Source organism: Doryrhamphus excisus, linkage group LG19, assembly GCF_037039965.1.
Source record: "Doryrhamphus excisus strain RoL-2023G ecotype Guam linkage group LG19, RoL_Dexc_Guam_v1.1, whole genome shotgun sequence".
In the NCBI taxonomy this organism is placed as follows: domain Eukaryota; kingdom Metazoa; phylum Chordata; class Actinopteri; order Syngnathiformes; family Syngnathidae; genus Doryrhamphus; species Doryrhamphus excisus.
Genome location: NC_136375.1, coordinates 2,628,350 through 2,649,463, shown reverse-complemented (window position 1 = coordinate 2,649,463; position 21,114 = coordinate 2,628,350). Strand labels below are relative to the sequence as shown.

Genomic DNA, 21,114 nt, shown 5'->3' with positions numbered 1-21,114 from the left:
TTGTTCCTGTTACTCCTGCCGGTCATTGTTCACCTGCTTTTACGCCATTTTTGTGCTTTAATTTCAAATTTCCCCTCCGCCATCAAACTTTGTGAACCATTTTGCCTTAAAGCTGGAATCCACCATGTACATTTTTTTTTTACGCTGTTTGGTTATTTGTGCAAGAATGTTGTGACAGCTTTACATTTTGTGGAGACACTCACTGTATTACACTTCTGCTTTGTAAGAACATTAATTTATGCTTTTTTTCCGAATCATTTCAAGCGACATCGTGAACAAGATAGCAGTATTCGCCACTTGTGTTGGTACTCACGTTACACCATTTGCTCCAATGCATGAAATACTATTCCTGTTATTGCACTTTGTTCAAAATTGCACTAATTTGTGTAAGTGCTAGCTTGACGGAAAATAAACATTTTGGATTCAATCATTGAAGAAAGTTTGATTTCGCGCAAATTCCAAAGTTATGTTGCGTTTGATATTAAAATCTATCAAGCTCACACGACCAGGAAAACACAAGTTTAACAACAACTCCCGGCTAACGAGCTAACACGGCTACTTACAGTATGGCAGCATGTCTCATGAGATAGTGTTGACGTTCACGAACGAACCGGTTCTTTTGAACGGCTCATTAACATGAACGATGGGAACCGAGTGCGTCACGTGACTGCGACAGTAAAAAATAAAAAAATCCAACAACACAGAAACACGTGAATGCCCCTTGCCTTGGATAGTAGTAGCAACGGTAATAATAATATAAAAAATTCATAATCGGTATTTCAGAACAGTTCAAACTCATTTTGGTGGGATATCTAAATTCATTCCTCGCAGTGATTATTATTATTATTATTATTATTATTATTACCAAGATAAAACGAGTTAAGGCCAGGCTTTTTATGAGATTAAAAACTCCACCAAAAAAGTTGACTTTTTATCTGATAGATATGACTTTTTTTTCATAATTTTACTTATCTCATAATTTTGTAATTTTCATAATTTTAAATCTCATAATTATGACTTTTTGTCTCATAATTGTGACTTTTATTTCATATTTCGGACTTTCCTATCTCATAATTTCGACTTTTTAACTGCTAAACTATGGAAACCCGTTTTCTCCACTGAAAAAAAAGGCTATCTCAATTATGAGTCATAACTATGATATAAAAATTCAAAATTATGGGATATTTTTTAAGAGATTAAAAAGTCCACCAAAAAAAGTCAACTTTTTTATCTCATAATAAAAATGACTTTTTTTTCATAATTTTACTTATCTCATAATTTCCTAATTTTCAAAATTTTAAATCTCGTAATTATGACTTTTTGTCTCATAATTATGACTTTTATTTCATATTTTTGACTTTCCTATCTCATAATTTCAACTTTTTAAACTGCTAAACTATGGAAGCCCGTTTTCGCCACTGGGAAAAAAGGGCTATCCCAATTATAAGTCATAACTATGAGATAAAAATTCAAAATTATGAGATTTTTTATGAGATTAAAAAGTCAGCCAAAAAGTCGACTTTTTATCTCATAATCATGAATTTTTTTCATAATTTTACTTATCTCATAATTTCGTAATTTTCATAATTTTAAATCTTGTATTTATGACTTTTTGTCTCATAATGGTGATTTTTATCTCATATTTTTCTAGTTCCCTATCTCATAATTTCGATTTTTTAACTGCTAAACTATGGAAGCCCGTTTTCGCCATTGGTAAAAAAGGGCTATCTCAATTATAAGTCATAACTATGAGATAAAAATAAAAAATTATGAGATTTTTTTATGAGATTAAAAAGTCCGCCAAAAAGTTGACTTTTTATCTCATAATCATTATTTTTTCATAATATTACTTATCTCATAATTTCGTAATTTTCATTATTTTAAATCTCATAATTAAGACTTTCTGTCTCATAATTATGACTTTTATCTCATAATTATGACTTTTATCTCATAATTTCGACCTTTTAACTGCTAAACTATGGAAGCTCGTTTTCGCCACTGGGAAAAAAAGGGCTATCCCAATTATAAATCATAACTATGAGATAAAAATTCAAAATTATGAGATATATTTTATGAGATTAAAAAGTCCGCCAAAAAAGTCGACTTTTTATCTCATAATCATTACTTTTTTCATAATTTTACTTATCTCATAATTTTCATAATTTTAAATCTTGTAATAATGACTTTTTGTCTCATAATTATGACTTTTATCTCATATTTTTTTACTTCCTTATCTCATAATTTCGATTTTTTAACTGCTAAACTATGGAAGCCCGTTTTCGCCACTGAGAAAAAAGGGCTATCTCAATTATCAGTCATAACTATGAGATAAGAATTCAAAATTATTTGAGATTTTTTATGAGATTAAAAAAGTCCGCCAAAAAAGTTGACTTTTTATCTCATAATCATTACTTTTTTCATAATTTTATTTATTGCATAATTTTGTAATTTTCATAATTTTAAATCTCATAATTATGACTTTTTGTCTCATAATGGTGACTTTTATCTCATATTTTTTTACTTCCCTATCTCATAATTTCGACTTTTTAACTGCTAAACTATGGAAGCTCGTTTTCACCACTGGGGAAAAAAGGGCTATCCCAATTATAAGTCATAAGTATGAGATAAAAATTCTAAATTATGAAATATTTTTTATGAGATTAAAAAGTCAGTCAAAAAAGTCGACTTTTTATCTCATAATCATGACTTTTTTTCATAATTTTACTTATCTCATAATTTCGTAATTTTCATTATTTTAAATCTCATAATTAAGACTTTCTGTCTCATAATTATGACTTTTATCTCGTAATTATGACTTTCCTATCTCATAATTTTGACTTTATAACTGCTAAACTATGGAAGCCCGTTTTCACCACTGGGAAAAAAGGGCTATCCCAATTATAAGTATGAGATAAAAATTCTAAGTTATGAGATATTTTTTATGAGATTAAAAAAAATCGACTTTTTATCTCATAATCATAACTTATTTTTCATAATTTTTTTATCTCATAATTTTGTAATTTTCATAATTTGAAATCTGGTAATTATGACTTTTTGTCTCATAATTATGACTTTTATCTCATATTTTTGACTTTCCTATCTCCTAATTTTGACTTTTTATCTCACAGTTCTGACTTTTTATCTCATATTTTCTATTTTTAATCTCATAATTATGATTTACCATTGAGAACTTTTGTGCCAGTAGCGGAAACGGGTTTCCATAAAACTCGGTATAAAAGCACTGTTTAGAAAAAAAATGCCACTCGCACAACAGCGCCCCCACCTGGCTGTCAAGAGACACGTGAGAAAATGCACACAACACCAGACGCGGTGTAAAATTAATCCTGTTTGTTTTTAACTATTGATTGAACAGAAGGTAAGATTACTGTCATGTATAGAATCAGAATCATATAGAATACATTTTTTCATTTTTTTACATTTTTTCTTTATTTAAAAAAATGTATGTATTATTTTTTTACGATTGTCATGTGATGTATTTTCTGCACTATATCCCATTCCAATAGGTGGCGGTAGTGAATTTCTAGCTGTGTTTCCCGCCGTGTATGAATACCAAAGAAGAAGAGCAAGGTTTACTCGGTCAAATATGGCGGCACAGTTTGGCTGTAGATCTCTACTGCGGCCCTTCCGCTTACATTTCACCGACAGCGCCTCCCGGGGCACAATTTTGCCGTCCTGCGTAACTTTAAGACAATACGTCTGCTCCGCCAAATGGAGGTCGTCTTCACGTCCGTTCGGCCTCCTCTCAGTGGCGCGAACATACAGCTCGGAAGCAAAGGACGACCTGGTGGTGAAGTACCTTGACGGACAGGACTATGGTACGTTCACACGACCCTAACTGTGTCCAAAATGCGGCTCTGGTGACATTGGTAGTACACAGCTAGTTTTTAAATCCCCCTTTCTTCGCTATTATGTACACAACATAAAATGTTTAGTGTTTTGTTATTGTTTACTTTGTCTTACAGGTATTGTGGTTGTTGGGATTAACCGACCAAAAGCCAAAAATGCTATTAGCAAGAATCTGGTAAAAATGGTACGTACTGATTCATACATACAAATGCATTAATCATTGAAAAAAGAGAAAAAAATTCCATGTTTAAGTTTAATATACTATCAGTATTACTATGAATAGTGTGTGTATTTGTATTGATTTATTTATTTGTACTTTATGTTCGTTTTAGATGATTTGCTCCAGACCCGATCGTGGCAATTGATTGTAGTAATTTAAAGGAAGTGATGTCGTGGGGTTTTAGAGTTGAGCTCTACGTTGGTGTGGGTTAGGTGTTAGGGATTATTGTGGCGATCAAGTCTGGTGCTTGTGCGTCTCAACTCGTGGTGGGCAAAACCGTTCATTCAGTAAAAAGATCCGTTCGTTTCGGTCAATTGGTCTTTAGCCTATGATGTCCCCCTGTGCATATACCCGGTGATCCATGTCGAGTCAGTTTGTTCACTCATGTTCACGTTCGTTCGGACTCCAATTGTCGGTCATAAATGAACTGTCAATCTCTCGGTCTTTCAGTCGGGTCAGTCTTTCAAGACAGGCAAGAACTCAGATAGTCCCGTCCTGCAAAAGGACCGGTGAACCGACTCTCCAGCCAATCAAAAAAAAAGCATTTGCAACTGAACGAACACCAAAAAGAACCAGTTGTTTTGACCCGTTCGTTCATGACCGAAACTACTAGTCTCAGCTCACATTACGGTAACATCACTGACACCTAGTGTCCAGTGTAGAATGCTGCATATCATCAGAACGTATTTGAGTGCATCTTCTGAATGCCTTATGCTTATATGTTCATTTTGCCATTTTATGCTTGAAAATGCCGAATTTAGGCCCAAAAAAAACCCATAAAATTTGCTTAAATATATTTTTTTTTGCTAGTAACAGGCCGTATTCGACTATGAAACATTTATTCATGAATATATTTTTGGAAAACCGTGCGGCTAACTGAGTACATATTGGTGTACTTATGCTTATTTATATGATATTGTTATTTGCATTTCAGATGTCCGAAGCTGTGGAAAATATCAAAAAGAATAACAAAGTACGCAGCGTCATTTTGTGCAGCTTAGTACCGGGGATCTTCTGTGCTGGTAAGACGTGGATGTGATGTACAGTAAATGATTCTTATTCTTATGAGATTGGAGGCGAGCAATCGGCACTGGACTGCTAAGTAGAAAAACTCGGAAAAATCAGTATCACGTAATGTTGATGTTTACGTTTTACTGGGCATGCCCTATTGACTATTCTGTTTGATTATTGCGCCGCATGTAGACGAGATTGGAATATTCCTTTCCATGTATACCGTGTTTTTGGGAAGATCATTCGAGGTGTTGATCGTTAAAGGTCTGCTTTAGTGACTAGTTGGAATATACCAATACAGTAGTGTTCTGGTTAGCGGAAGATTTGACCTTAAACCAAAACAAATTTTCCCATAGAAATTAATGTAAATCCAATTAATCCGTTCCAGACACCCGAAATTTTTACATAAAACACATTTTATAGACAGCAATTATATTTTCACATGCATAAAATAATACAAAAACACATTTAATATCACTTTTACCAAGTTTTTTTTAACCTTCCTCTTTTGTTAGCTTTCTGGTATCATCTCTTTCTTTCTTTGTTATGGGTGGAGTCAAGAAAACTGACCTTAACTAAGGCAAGTGGATGTTTTTGCGGGGTCTTTTGTGACCTCTTAGATGAGTCGTGGCTGAGCTAATGGCTCTCACTGTGGTTTGCTGGAGTCCCAAAGTTTCAGAAACAGCTTTGTAACGTTTTTCCCCTGCTCATTGATCCCAATTAATCTCAGTTACAGTGAAGAAAATAAGTATTTGAACACCCTGCTATTTTGCTATTTCTCCCACTTAGAAATCATGGAGGGGTCTGAAATTTTCATCGTAGGTGCATGTCCACTGTGAGAGAGATAAACTAAAAAGAAAAATCCAGAAATCACAATGCATGATTTTTTAACAATTTATTTGTGTGATACAGCTGCTAATAAGTATTTGAACACCTGAGAAAATGAATGTTAATATTTGGTACAGTAGCCTTTGTTTGCTATTACAGAGGTCAAACGTTTCCTGTAGTTTTTCACCAGGTTTGCACACACTGCAGGAGGGATCTTGGCCCACTCCTCCACACAGATCTTCTCTAGATCAGTCAGGTTTCTGGGCTGTCGCTGAGAAACACGGAGTTTGAGCTCCCTCCAAAGATTTTCGATTGGGTTCAGGTCTGGAGACTGGCTGGGCCATGCTAGAACCTTGATATGCTTCTTACGGAGCCACTCCTTGGTTTTCCTGGCTGTGTGCTTCGGGTCGTTGTCGTGTTGGAAGACCCAGCCACGACCCATCTTCAATGCTCTGACAGAGGGATGGAGGTTGTTCCCCAAAATCTCACAATACACGGCCCCAGTCATCCTCTCTTTAATGCAGTGCACTCGTCCTGTCCCATGTGCAGAAAAACACCCCCAAAGCATGATGCTACCACCCCCATGCTTCACAGTAGGGATGGTGTTCTTCGGATTGTACTCTTCATTCTTCTTCCTCCAAACACGCTTATTGGAATTATGACCAAAAAGTTCTATTTTGGTCTCATCTGACCATAAAACTTTCTCCCATGACTCCTCTGTATCATCCAAATGGTCATATGCAAACTTAAGACGGGCCTTGACATGTGCTGGTTTAAGCAGGGGAACCTTTCGTGCCATGCATGATTTCACATCATGACGTCTTAGTGTATTACCTACAGTAACCTTGGAAACGGTGGTCCCAGCTCTTTTCAGGTCATTGACCAAGTCCTGTCGTGTAGTTCTGGGCTGATTCCTCACCTTTCTTAGAATCATTGAGACCCCACGAGGTGATATCTTGCATGGGGCTCCACTCCGATTGAGATTGACCGTCATGTTTAGCTTCTTCCATTTTCTAATGATAGCTCCAACAGTGGACCTTTTTTCACCAAGCTGCTTGGTAATTGCTCCGTAGCCCTTTCCAGCCTTGTGGAGGTGTACAATTTTGTCTCTGGTGTCTTTGGACAGCTCTTTGGTCTTCGCCATGTTACAAGTTAAAGTCTTACTGATTGTATGGGGTGGACAGGTGTCTTTATGCAGCTAACGACCTCAAACAGGTGCATCTGATTCAGGATGATACATGGAGTGCAGGTGGACTTCTAATGGGCAGACTAACAGGTCTTTCAGGGTCAGAATTCTAGATGATACACAGGTGTTCAAATACTTATTTGCAGCTGTATCACACAAATAAATTGTTAAAAAATCATGCATTGTGATTTCTGGATTTTTCTTTTTAGTTTATCTCTCTCACAGTGGACATGCACCTACGATGAAAATTTCAGACCCCTCCATGATTTCTAAGTGGGAGAAATAGCAAAATAGCAGGGTGTTCAAATACTTATTTTCTTCACTGTAAGTTATTTTTTCACAGGGGGACAATCACTTTTTTTTCACGCAGGGACATGTCGGGTTTGGATTTTATTCTTTAATAATAAAAAGTTTCATTTATAAATTGCTTTCTAAGTTCAGTTGTGTTGTCGTTGACTAATATTCAAATTTTTATTACGATCTGAAACATTGAAGTGTGACAAATATACAAAAACACGAGAAATCAGCAAAAAAAAGCAAACATTTTTTCCCATCTTAACAAAATGCTGACAACTTTTTCTTTAGCTCCATTTTGTGTTATTGTGCAGTCATGGTCAAAACTAAAGCAGACTTGAGGGGAGAAATACTTCAGGAAATAACCAAACAGGAAGGTGGTATTGATCTTGTCTTCGGCAACAATCATGCCTTCAATGAAAGTAAAAGTGACTTTAAATGTTCATTTGTCATTTTTATGCAATTAGAATAGTTTTCTGCATTTTATAAACATGTTTTGTCTTAGCCTTCTTGTGTTAGCTGTCTGGTATCAACGCTTATGTTTTGACCCATGTATTAAATCAGGTATAAAATACACTAAAAACAATAAGTTACCATCAAATTTGCTTCTCATGTCTTGGTCACCTTCTTAGGCTTCCTCATCCATGAAAATGTTGCTTTTAATACTTTTGGTGTGGGCATGGAGGCCTTTTTTTGTCACTATACCCCTCCATTTCTATTTACAAAAATGAACCTCAAAAGAATCATATTCATAAATTGAAGGTTCTTTTGTTACCTGGCTATTACTGAGGGCTATAGAACATATCTCTTAAATTAATTGGTTGGATTTATGTCACGACCTGTGTGGGTTCCCACAGTTTGAGTTTGAGTTACCTTCTTGGGCTTTGGTTTCCGTTTTGAACGCTCTTATTTTGTATATGACTTCCTGTTTTCTTGTGTCTGCCTTGGTTGCCCTAATCACCCACACCTGTCCCTAATTTTTAATTTAGTTCAGGTGTGTGCTTCTCCCTTTTTCTATACCATAGAACAATGTCGAGCAGCTTAAATCAATCTTTGCTTAAGGATTTCAATACCAAAAAAGAACACGGCGAACGGCTGCTTCCAGTCAACTTTATTTTTCACACTTCCACCACCAGAGCGCAGCACACACACCGATTCCCACACTTCCTGGTTCACAGGTCATGCTCAACCCGCCCCACATAGCTGGCCAAACACATGCCTGCGACAGAAGAACCAACGAACGCCAGCATGTACATATGAAAAACAGTGATTATTGCAAGCGATAAAAAGAAGGAAGGATAAAAACCAGGAAGTGCGGGAATCTGTGTGTGTGCTGCGCTCTGGTGGTGGAAGTGTGAAAAATAAAGTTGACTGGAAGCAGCCGTTCGCCGTGTTCTTTTTTGGTATTGAAATCCTTAAGCAAAGATTGATTTAAGCTGCTTTTGTATCGATATAAGCAGACCAAATTGGCTGGCGGGAGATGAAAAGGGCATCGTAGTAACCGGATTATCATAATAACCGGGTATCGTACTAACTGAACTAATTATATCATAAAAGACTAGAAATTTGCCGGGAAATGAAAATAGTATTGTAATAAGTAGTAATTCGTTATAACCGATATCGATATAACGAGACTTTACTGTATATTAATGTCAAGAAAAGGTATAAAAAGTTATTGTTTTCAGCAACAGAACTTTAGTATAAAGTGAAATGAAAAAGCAGAACAGGTCCAGATCTTGGTTCACTGTACTTCTTGCCATTCTTTCCATGATCCAAATTGTAAATGTGAAATGAGCCAATCAAATGAGTGAATTCACGTCACATGTCTGGACCTTGTTTTTCTGCTGGTATACTGGAAAACCAGTCAAAAAGAGAAGAGGAGCTGGTTGTCATTGTGTTGGCTAATTGGACACTTAGGATTTCAAAATATTGCTTTATAGTCATATTATTATAACCGGGTCCAAACCCACCCTAACAATACAGTGGTCCATAAGTAAAAAAATATATTTTTTGTTGAAATAGAGTTTCCTGACAAAGTCAAAAAGCCTTGATGCAATAAACCAGAGGTAGGGAACCTATGGCTCGGGAGCCAGGTAGGGCTCTTTTGATGACTGTATCTGGCTCTCAAGCATTTCTTACCACAATAAAAATGTATTTTTTGCTAACATTTTAAAGTAAACATCACAGAAATGACTGTTAAAAATAATATTAAAAATCAGCAACTTTCTTATGCATTTTAATTTGTCCATCTATATTCTACTGCAATACGGCCAACCATATCTATCTTTCCTGATGATATTTTCCAGGTCAAACACCAAAACTTGATTAATACTGGGTAATGCGGTAGTCTACCTCGGTCATTGAGATGTCAACATGTAAATATAAACTTTTCTCCTTTAGTCAAATAGTCACCTAGCTAAAGCTGCAGAACCAAGCCTTCTGGCAAAGATGGCCAAAAGAATGAAATATACTGAGTATGGTGCAAAATTATGCAGCAGCAGAAGTTGTATTAATGGCAGCAAGTATTTGATTTATTATTAGACACTGCGCTGCTCACGAAAGTGTGCTGGCCACACCCCATTAGCGTGGGGTAGTGTGCCTGGTCTACGTAATTACAGCCCATTATATCTAAAACTGTTGGTCTTACATAAAAATGCACACATTTTATTGCATTCAATGTTTAAAAAAATGTATATGGCTCTCACAGATACACATTTTAAAATATCTGGCCTTCATGGCTCTCTTAGCCAAAAAGGTTCCCGACCCCTGCAATAAACAAATGTTATGTGTTCCAGTCTTTATTCATGTTTGTTTGTTTTGTGTGCAGGAGCGGACCTGAAAGAGAGAGCCAAAATGCATCAAAGTGAAGTCGGACCATTTGTGTCTAAAGCCAGGGCACTAATCACAGAACTGGGTAAATACAGTACAATTATGTATTATTTAGTTGATTCATTCGTCATTGTTATCATTGAGCACTTTTTGAATTTTGATGGTCTGTCCAAATTATATTCATTTATTTAATAATAAAAAAAAATTATGTGCAGGACATATTGCAACTGTTGAATGTTTGTAAATGTATTTTTAAAAGGATTATTTCAATCTTGTACAGTAAAGTCTCATTATATCGATATTCTCGGGAGTCGGAAAAAATACCAATATAACCGGACTATCCATATATCCGATCCTGCGCCGAACTGCATTAAAAGTGGGCGGATCTTTGATATGGCATGTAATTTTTTCCTTGAGTTCATGGATTGCGTATCTAGCATGCTTTTGTACTACAATAAATTTTGTACTACAGTAAATAAAAATAAACTTACGCTGTAGTGATTACCGGTTACCGGGACATAATTCACCCCGGAAATATCGATAGGGAAGGTGTTGCCACCCGGAGGGGTAGGCGCGAGGGACGGGTGTTTTCCGCTGTGTGCTGCACTCTGGTGGTGGAAGTGTGAAAAATAAAGTTGACTGGAAGCAGCCGTTCGCCGTGTTCTTTTTTGGTATTGAAATCCTTAAGCAAAGATTGATTTAAGCTGCTTTTGTATCGATATAAGCAGACCAAATTGGCTGGCGGGAGATGAAAAGGGCATCCTAATAACCGGATTATCATAATAACCGTGTATCGTACTAACGGAGCTAATTATATCATAAAAGACTAGAAATTTGCCAGGAAATAAAAATAGTATCGTAATAAGTAGTAATTCATTTTAACCGATATCGATATAACAAGACTTTACTGTATATCCATTTTGGTGCTTAATTAGAGATTCAAAATGAATTTCATGAACTACAGTAGATTCTAGCTATTCTCTATTTCGTGCTCAGAACACTCACCATTGGACAAAACTGGCCAGTAATTGATATATCCAAAAAAATATTTTCATCACTTTATGTTACATCAACTTGCTTGAGAAAGTGTCAACGTTAGCCACGTATACATGGACCCAAATATTCCAATTGCATTCGGTTTATTTGTTCAGACGGAAAGAATGTAACCTTTGTATACACCTCATTCCCAATCCGAGTGAACATATAATGGGATTCCCAGGAATGTATGGAATATTCCTTTCCCCATTCCGATTGAGGTATCTTGTACCCGCTCAAACGGAAAGTTGTCAGGCTGCGTTCTTCTTCTTCTTTTGTTGTTTATTGGCAGTTGGCAAGCAGCTTTCGGTGTGCATTAGCGCCATCTGTGGATCAGAATCTAAACCCTTCTATACTTTGTTCATAAAAAGAAAATATATATCTATATAATCCAACGAAAAACTGGCAATACGGAAGAAAAAGTCGGTATCACGTAATGTTGATGTTCATCATAAGGATTGTGGATGAAGGATTCCTATCATGTTCATTTTGTGGACTCCTATAGAGCAGCTACACGTAATAACCCACACACAATGCTTTCTAGGTCTTCCAGAATCTGCACCGATTCCAACTGTATTTCCTTGGAACAGAATCTAAACCCTTCTATACTTTATTCATAAAAAGAAAATATATATCTAGTATATAATCCAACGAAAAACTGGCAATACGGAAGAAAAACTCGGAAAAGTCGGTATCACGTAATGTTGATGTTTACGTTTTACTGGGCATGCCCTATTGACTATTCTGTTTCATTATAGCGCCGCATGTAGGCAAGAGATTGGAATATTCCTTTCCGTGTATACCGTGTTTTCGGAAAGGTCATTCGGAAAGAGAAAAACTCCTCATGTAAACGTGGCTATTGTTATTGTCAAAAAGGTACCTCCCATTGTTAGCTAGCTCATGCTAACTTGTTTTCTCTTGTGAAAAAGGTCAAATACATGTGTTCATCATAAGGATTGTGGATGAAGGATTCCTATAGAGCAGCTACACGTAATAACCCACACACAATGCTTTCCAGGTCTTTCAGAATCTGCACCGATTCCAACTATTTCCTTAGAACAGAATCTAAACCCTTTTATACTTGGCAATACGGAAGAAAAACTCGGAAAAGTCGGTATCACGTAATGTTGATGTTTACGTTTTACTGGGCATGCCCCATTGACTATTCTGTTTGATTATTGCGCCGCATGTAGACAAGATATTGGAATATTCCATTCCATTTATACCATTGTTTTCGGAAAAGTCATAGGGAAAGAGGAAAAACTCATGTAAACGTCGCTAGTGTCTTTATGGGAAAAACAAGGATTGAAGGATCTGCTCCTATGAAAGCGACAGTGAGAACAATAACACAACATATAAACGCACCAGATTTTTGTACGGGATATAAGACTATAACATTAAAACACATTTTTTTACTAACATATAACCCGCAAGGTATGCTGGTTATTTTCCTGTTTTTCCTTCCCCCTAAACAAATCATATTTGGATCCATTAGCATCTCGTCATGCCGACATGTATTTCTGCTTCCAGGTAACCTGCCAATGCCAACAATAGCGGCCATTGATGGAGCTGCATTGGGGGGCGGTTTGGAAATGGCCCTGGCCTGTGACATCAGAGTTGCCTGTAAGAGTCATCCATTCATACGTTCATGCATTTTCCTCTTCCTGTCCAGGTCCGCTATCTCACTTTCTGTCTGAAATGCTCAGAAGATTACACGCAGTTTCTAAAAACACATCACACATTTTGAGGTCAGTTTGAGTAACTGAAATTATTCTTTCCTGGGGGGCTCCTGTTTAGGTCCCTGTATCTTTGCTGTATGTTAATTGTCTTGGGGAAAAACACTTCTCCAGCACTATCCTGGTCTCCATTGGCCAGTAGTCGTCAACAGCAGGCAGCTCAGTAGTGAGTAATCGAGTGGGCACTTTCCGAGGCTTGATTCATTCGGGGGAGGGGCCGGAATTGATGACGTCCAAAGCCTCGCGGTCCGGCTGTACCACGTGACGGCTTCGGAGAAAAGGTTCAGAATTTGCCACGATGTTCGCCTGTCACTCAGCGATATAAACCCCTCAGGCTTAACCCTTAGATGCATAAGTGGGTCAAAAATGACCCGGTCAGGTTGTTTTCTTGAAATATCTTCGTTATGAAAATTTTTTATCATTTCATATTCCAGGTATTCCTCAAAAAACATGTTTTTGATATCATGCCGTTCACATTTTTAACTTACCTTTTATACATTTTAAGAAATTTTAGTTTTTGTGTTACTACCCCAACCTTCCATAAGTGGGTCAAAAATGACCCGGTCAGGTTGTTTTCTTGAAATATCTTCATAATGAAAAATTGTTATCATTTCATATTCCAGTTATTTCCTCAAAAATCATATTTTTGATATCATGCCATTCACATTTTTAACTTATTTTTTACACATTTTAAGAAATGTTAGTTTTTGTGTTACTACCCCAACCTTCCATAAGTGGGTCAAAAAAAGTATCTTTGCAATGAAAAATTGTTATCATTTCATATTCCAGGTATTCCTCAAAAATCATATTTTTGATATCATGCTGTTCACATTTTTAACTTATCTTTTATACATTTTAAGAAATTTTAGTTTTTGTGTTGTTCTTCTTTATCAAATTGCTGGCATTTTGGCCCCATGGCGGGTTACTCAGCAGTCACACTCGATTTAAAAAAAGAAAAAAAAAAAGTAAAAGTGCAAGGACAATATAACAGAATGACACGTTACAGGCAAACGGACTAGGTGAATGTAATCATCTACTTCCTGTATAACATTACATAACATAATAATGCTTGAGCCAATAGAAGATGAACTGATTGTGTTCCTCTCTCTTCCCCCCAGCTGATGCTGCTAAGATGGGTCTGGTTGAGACCAAACTTGCTATTATTCCTGGAGCAGGTAAGAGTTTTTTTTTTCCCCGGGGGCCACTTCATGTTTCATGTTCAGTTTTTCCCAAGTCTTCTACACACACTTGACTGCAGTAGAACTCCTAAGTAGAACCTGTTAGAACCAGGCGGTTGGCCAGCTCAGTCGTTCTCTAATGGGGCACTCGATTTCCAAAATATACATAATGTACATTATTCTGCTAATTTATCACGGTTAAGTGGTTCCAGATCCTATCTTGATCAGTCAATTTCCGTGAAATAGGATTTTTTTTAATTTTTTATTTTATTTTTATTTTTATATTATTTTATTTTTTTACTCTTTTTTTATTTAAAAATTTAAATTAAATTAAAAATAATTTTAAAATTAAAATAATTTTTTTTATTAAAAATAATTTTTAATTAAATTTTAAATTTAAAAAATTATTTTTAATTAAAAAATAATTTTAATTTAATTTTAATTTAATTATAATTAAAATAATTAAAAAAAATATAAAAAAAATTAAATAAAATTAAATTAAACATTTAAATTAATTTTTTTAATTAAATTAAAAATAATTTTAATTTTTAAAATTTAAATTAAACATAATTTTAATTTTTAAAATTTAAATAAAATTTAAAATAATTTTAATTTTAAACATTTAAATACAATTAAAAATAATTTTAATTTTAAACATTTAAATAAAATTTAAAATAATTGTAATTTTAAACATTTAAATAAAATTTTAAATAATTTTAATTTTAAAATTTTAAATAAAATTTAAAATAATTTTAAAATTTTAAATAAAATTTAAAATAATTTTAACTTTAATTTGGGCAAATATATGAAACATTACAGTGCATTTCTTACATCAATGAAAGTATAACTTTCCATTATTTACATTTGTATTTATTTGTATCTGATCACAAGCCCAAAAGGAGTAGGCTGAAGCAAAAGCTAATAAATGCCTACCCCTTTTTGCAAGATATAATCATGTTCATGCCACAGTCTTGTTTTCCCTTCTTATTATTATCATTGTAATATTATTATTCATATTATCATTATTATCATTATTGTTATAATCTTTATCATTATTACATTATTATCACCATTATTATAATCATCATTAATTAATTAATACCATTTTCATCATTATTATTATAGTTGTAACAATTTTTGGGTTTTTTAAAATTATTATTTAATTTTACAGAGTGCTGTATCATTCCATCTGTTGTTTTCTGAAATCCGCAGTATTTGTGCTTTTATTGTCAATTTATTAGCCCACCCCCCCCCCCCCCCCCCCAGTGTAACATTTACATATCATTTTCTGGATTTTTAATGTGTCTAATTTTGTTCATTATTGTGCATTTCTTATTTATAGTTGGAATATTTGGAGAATAGACAACCTGTTAACTATTTTCTAAATACATTTTTTATTATTAAAGTACTCTAGAGATGAAATAATACCACTGTAGCACCTTGTAAACTCATATTACCCAATAAAGTTGACTAAATAAGACACAATTAGACATAAAAAATAAGATACAATTAGACTATAGAGTCATTGAGAGAGTTCCTGTTTACTTCCTGTTCTGTACAGCACTTCCTGCAGTGGCTATTGTCTCATCAATGTAACATTACTGACCCCTACTGACCAGTGTGAAATACTACACATCATCACAGTATTTTCTGAATGCCGTAAATTTCTACATTACTTCATTTATTCACTTTTCTGCTTTAAAATGCTTAAATTTAGTCCAATTAGTTGAAACATCAACATTTTTATATTTTTATTTTATTTTATTATTTTTATTTTATTTATTATTTATTTTTACTTTACTTTTTTATATTTAATTTTTTTTATATTTTATTTTAATATTTTTATTTTATCTTATTTTTAGTTTAGTTTTATTTTATTTTTACTTTTTACTTTACTTTTATTTTTTATATTTATATTTTCTTTTTATTTTTCTTGTTTTTACTTTACTTTTTCATATTTTATTTTATTTTAATATTTTATTGTATTATTTTTATTTTATTTGATGTTGCTTGACTCCCGTGCAGGTGGTACTCAGCGTCTCCCCAGGGTGATTGGCGTGTCTCTGGCTAAGGAGCTCATCTACACGGCCCGAGTGGTGGACGGCACGGAGGCCTGCCGCCTCGGCCTCGTCAGTCATTCTGTGGACCAGAACAAAGCTGGAGATGCCGCCTATCTGCGAGCTTTGGCGCTCGCTCGCGAGATTAACCCTCAGGTGGGACGGATTTCAGTGCTGACCTCCTCCCATCCAATCAGAATGGCGTTCTGGTTAGCGGCAGTAATTATTTCCAGAAGATTTGACTCAAACCAAAACAAATTTTCCCATAGAAATTAATGTAAATCCAATTAATCCGTTCCAGACACCCGAAATGTTTACATGGAACACATTTTATAGACAGCAATTATATATTCACATGCATAAAATAATACAAAAACACATTTAATATCACTTTTACAAAGTTTTTGATATCATGCCGTTCACATTTTTAACTTATCTTTTATAGATTTTAAGAAATTTTAGTTTTTGTGTTACTACCCCAACCTTCCATAAGTGGGTCAAAAATGACCCGGTCAGGTTGTTTTCTTGAAATATCTTCGTAATTAAAAATTTTTATTATTTCATATTCCAGGTATTCCTCAAAAAACATGTTTTTGATATCATGCCGTTCACATTTTTAACTTATCTTTTATACATTTTAAGAAATTGTAGTTTTTGTGTTACTACCCCAACCTTCCATAAGTGGGTCAAAAATGACCCGGTCAGGTTGTTTTCTTGAAATATCTTTGTAATGAAAAATTGTTATTTCATATTCCAGGTATTTCCTCAAAAAACATGTTTTTAAAAATTTCCTAAATTTTTTTTGTTAATCTTAAAATGTATAAAAGGTAAGTTAAAAATGTGACCGGCATGATATCAAAAATATGATTTTTGGGGAATACCTGGAATATGAAATGATAACAATTTTTCATTACGAAGATATTTCAAGAAAACAACCTGACCGGGTCATTTTTGACCCACTTATGGAAGGTTGGGGTAGTAACACAAAAACTAAAATTTCTTAAAATGTATAAAAGATAAGTTAAAAATGTCAACGGCATGATGTCAAAAACATGTTTTTTGAGGAATACCTGGAATATGAAATAACAATTTCAAGATATTTCAAGAAAACAACCTGACCAGGTCATTTTTGACCCACTTATGGAAGGTTGGGGTAGTAACACAAAAAAAAATTCTTAAAATGTATAAAAGATAAGTTAAAATGTGAATGTCATGATGTCAAAAACATGTTTTTGAGGAAATACCTGGAATATGAAATGATAACAATTTTTCATTACAAAGATATTTCAAGAAAACAACCTGACCGGGTCATTTTTGACCCACTTATGGAAGGTTGGGATAGTAACACAAAAACTACAATTTCTTAAAATGTATAAAAGATAAGTTAAAAATGTGAATGGCATGATATCAAAAACAAGCAAAAAGTGTCGCTATTTAAGATGGCATTTCTCGGTGCTTCTTTTCTCACCTTGGGTTTTTGTTTCCACAGGGTCCGATCGCAGTCAGAATGGCAAAACTAGCCATTAATCAGGGTATCGAGGTAAGACTGCAGGAAACAAGTACTGTTGTGTCTTGTCATGAAACGATGAACTTGGCATGAAAAGTCCTGCCTTAAATAAAAACAGTAATGGTAATGGCATCCCATAATCAGTTCCCAGTTCCACATGTCCAAAAGGAGTAGGAAGAAGCAAAGCTTATTAAATCCTACCCCTCCATCTGGTACTTTTACAATCAGTAACTGTTACATTTGTTCACTTCCTGCTTTCCTAATATATTTTTTTTTATTAATTATTGTCAATTTAATTAAATGTAATTGAATTCAATTCAATTTAATTTAATTGTTTTGTCCCGTACCGAAGTACGAGGTCATATGACCATCTGGTACTTTTACAATCAGTAACTGTTACATTTGTTCACTTCCTGCTTTCCTAATATAGTTTGTTTTTTTTATTAATTCTTATTTTTAATTTAATTTAATTGTATTTAATTTTTTTGTCCATGTGGTACTTTTACAATCAGTAACTGTTACATTTGTTCACTTCCTGCTCTCCTAATATAGTTTGTTTTTTTTATTAATTCTTATTTTTAATTTAATTGTATTTAATTTAATTTTTTTGTCCATGTGGTACTTTTACAATCAGTAACTGTTACATTTGTTCACTTCCTGCTTTCCTAATATAGTTTGTTTTTTTTATTAATTCTTATTTTTAATTTAATTTAATTGTATTTAATTTAATTTTTTTGTCCATGTGGTACTTTTACAATCAGTAACTGTTACATTTGTTCACTTCCTGCTTTCCTAATATATATATATTTTTTATTAATTCTTATTTTTAATTTAATTGTATTTAATTACATTTTTTTGTCCATCTGGTACTTTTACAATCAGTAACTGTTACATTTGTTCACTTCCTGCTTTCCTAATATTTTTTTTTATTAATTCTTATTTTTAATTTAATTTAATTGTATTTAATTTAATTATTTTGTCCATCTGGTACTTTTACAATCAGTAACTGTTACATTTGTTCACTTCCTGCTTTCCTAATAGTTTTTTTTTATTAATTCTTATTTTTAATTTAATTTTTTTGTCCATCTGGTACTTTTACAATCAGTAACTGTTACATTTGTTCACTTCCTGCTTTCCTAATATATATATATTTTTTATTAATTCTTATTTTTAATTTAATTGTATTTAATTACATTTTTTTGTCCATCTGGTACTTTTACAATCAGTGACTGTTACATTTGTTCACTTCCTGCTTTCCTAATATTTTTTTTTTTTATTAATTCTTATTTTTAATTTAATTTAATTGTATTTAATTTAATTATTTTGTCCATCTGGTACTTTTACAATCAGTAACTGTTACATTTGTTCACTCAATATAGTGATATATATAGCTGTTACCAAACAGCATGATTTTAGTTTTATTTAGGTTCAAGGACAATCTATTATCATCAAACTAGAGCAGCAGCAGGAGAAGAATGGATATACAACGTTTTTTTTTTTCCAAAAAGTAAGTAAGTAAGCTTTCCTAATATAGTTTAGTAAGGAGTTAGTGGAAGTTGAATACTTCTTTGGGTTTTGTTTTTACGGAATTGTGTGCTGCTTTGTAACGGTGATTATTTCATCCGATTCAGGTGGATCTGTCGACAGGCTTGGCGATCGAAGAGGCTTGCTACGCACAAGTTAGTACTTACAACACACACCCAGGAGATCTGGGTTCTCTTGCCCAAAGTCAGCTGGGATAGGCTCCAGCATATTCCAGAGAGATATGGATATTAAGATGACTACGTGTTTTTTGTCCTAAGGTGATCCCAACTAAAGATCGACTGGAGGGTCTCGCTGCCTTCAAGGAGAAGCGGATTCCCAACTACAAGGGCGAGTGAGAGCCCCCAGAAGACTTCCAACATGTCGAGAAAGCAACACGGGCATCCGCTGGACAGGCCTCAGTTGGCGGGGGGGAGGGGCGGGAAATGTTGAGCGTACCGCCAACTCCAATCGCTAACAATGTATTCATCATAATTGCAGTCTCGGCATCGCCAATCCTGAAGCCATCCAATCAGAATTAACTTGTTTTTTTGTTTTTTTAAATTTGTCAACTATTTCTGTCCGCTATTAAAATCACACACTGTGACCTGAACATTGATGATGACATTTGTCACGTTCACACAGCGCACACCTACTGTAGTCTGTGTACTCATTTGTCTAATAATTTTATATATTTTTTAAAATATTTTTAACAGAAATCTAAAATCTAGTTCAAATAAATTTCACATTACCTGTTCAAGAAGCAAACAAGGGCCTTCATTCATGAGTGACGCCCCCTGCAACATTTCCACATAGCCGTTCCATCTGCCGTTTGACACCCCTGCACAACCTGAAGCTCCACTGTTCCAATGAAGTAAAAAAAAGATCTCCACAGTTGGTTTTATTTATGGTTTAATTTCATTTGAACATGCATCAGATTACAATTGAATGCATCCCATAATCAGTTCCCAGTTCCACATGTCCAAAAGGAGTAGGAAGAAGCAAAGCTTATTAAATCCTACCCCTCCATCTGGTACTTTTACAATCATTAACTGTTACATTTGTTCACTTCCTGCTTTCCTAATATAGTTTAAGTTTTTTTTATTAATTCTTTTTATTTTTAATTTAATTGTATTTAATTTTTTTGTCCATCTGGTACTTTTACAATCAGTAACTGTTACATTTGTTCACTTCCTGCTTTCCTAATATAGTTTTTTAATTAATTCTTATATTTATTTTTAATTTATTTTAAAATTTAATTTATTTTTAAATTTTCCAAATATAGTTTAAGTTTTTTTATTAATTCTTATTTTTATTTTTAATTTAATTGTATTTTATTTTTTTGTCCATCTGGTACTTTTACAATCACTAACTGTTACATTTGTTCACTTCCTGCTTTCCTAATATAGTTTTTTTTAATTAATTCTTATTTTTATTTTTTATTTAATTTGAAATTTAATTTATTTTTAAATTTTCCTAATATAGTTTAAGTTTTTTTTATTAATTCTTATTTTTATTTTTAATTTAATTGTATTTAATTTAATTTTTTTGTCCATCTGGTACTTTTACAATCAGTAACTTACATTTGTTCACTTCCTACTTTCCATAATACAGTTTGGGTTTTTTTTGTGTTTTTTTTTAATAATATACCTCGTACCGAAGTACAAGGTGATATGAGCATCCAATGACATAATGGGTACCATAGTAAGTGTCAATATAGTGATATATATAGCTGTTACCAAACAGCATGATTTTAGTTTTATTTAGGCTAGAGCAGCAGTAGAAGAATGGATATACAAAGTTTTTTTTTTTCCAAAAAGTAAGTATTCATCACTGCTGGTAGCA

At 33.7% G+C, this 21,114-nt stretch overlaps 1 protein-coding gene across 1 annotated transcript; it reads left to right on the top strand.

The window, feature by feature from the left end:
* The first annotated feature begins 3,556 nt into the window (after positions 1 to 3,556).
* On the top strand, positions 3,557 to 20,162 carry auh (AU RNA binding protein/enoyl-CoA hydratase). Its single transcript, XM_058056613.2, has 10 exons — positions 3,557 to 3,836; positions 3,984 to 4,051; positions 5,022 to 5,109; positions 10,234 to 10,320; positions 12,801 to 12,893; positions 14,125 to 14,181; positions 16,210 to 16,397; positions 17,731 to 17,781; positions 19,380 to 19,427; positions 19,551 to 20,162. The coding sequence occupies exons 1-10, from the start codon at positions 3,605 to 3,607 to the stop codon at positions 19,626 to 19,628; spliced, it is 990 nt and encodes a 329-aa protein (XP_057912596.2). The 5' UTR covers positions 3,557 to 3,604; the 3' UTR covers positions 19,629 to 20,162.
* Positions 20,163 to 21,114: the final 952 nt, after the last annotated feature.

Bases quoted from the DNA above. Each gene is read 5' to 3' on its own strand.
- auh (XM_058056613.2), top strand. From the start codon at position 3,605: ATGGCGGCACAGTTTGGCTGTAGATCTCTACTGCGGCCCTTCCGCTTA. The intron at 14,182-16,209 runs GTAAGAGTTTTT...ACTCCCGTGCAG, and splicing joins TGCTATTATTCCTGGAGCAG to GTGGTACTCAGCGTCTCCCC. The intron at 17,782-19,379 runs GTAAGACTGCAG...CATCCGATTCAG, and splicing joins CCATTAATCAGGGTATCGAG to GTGGATCTGTCGACAGGCTT.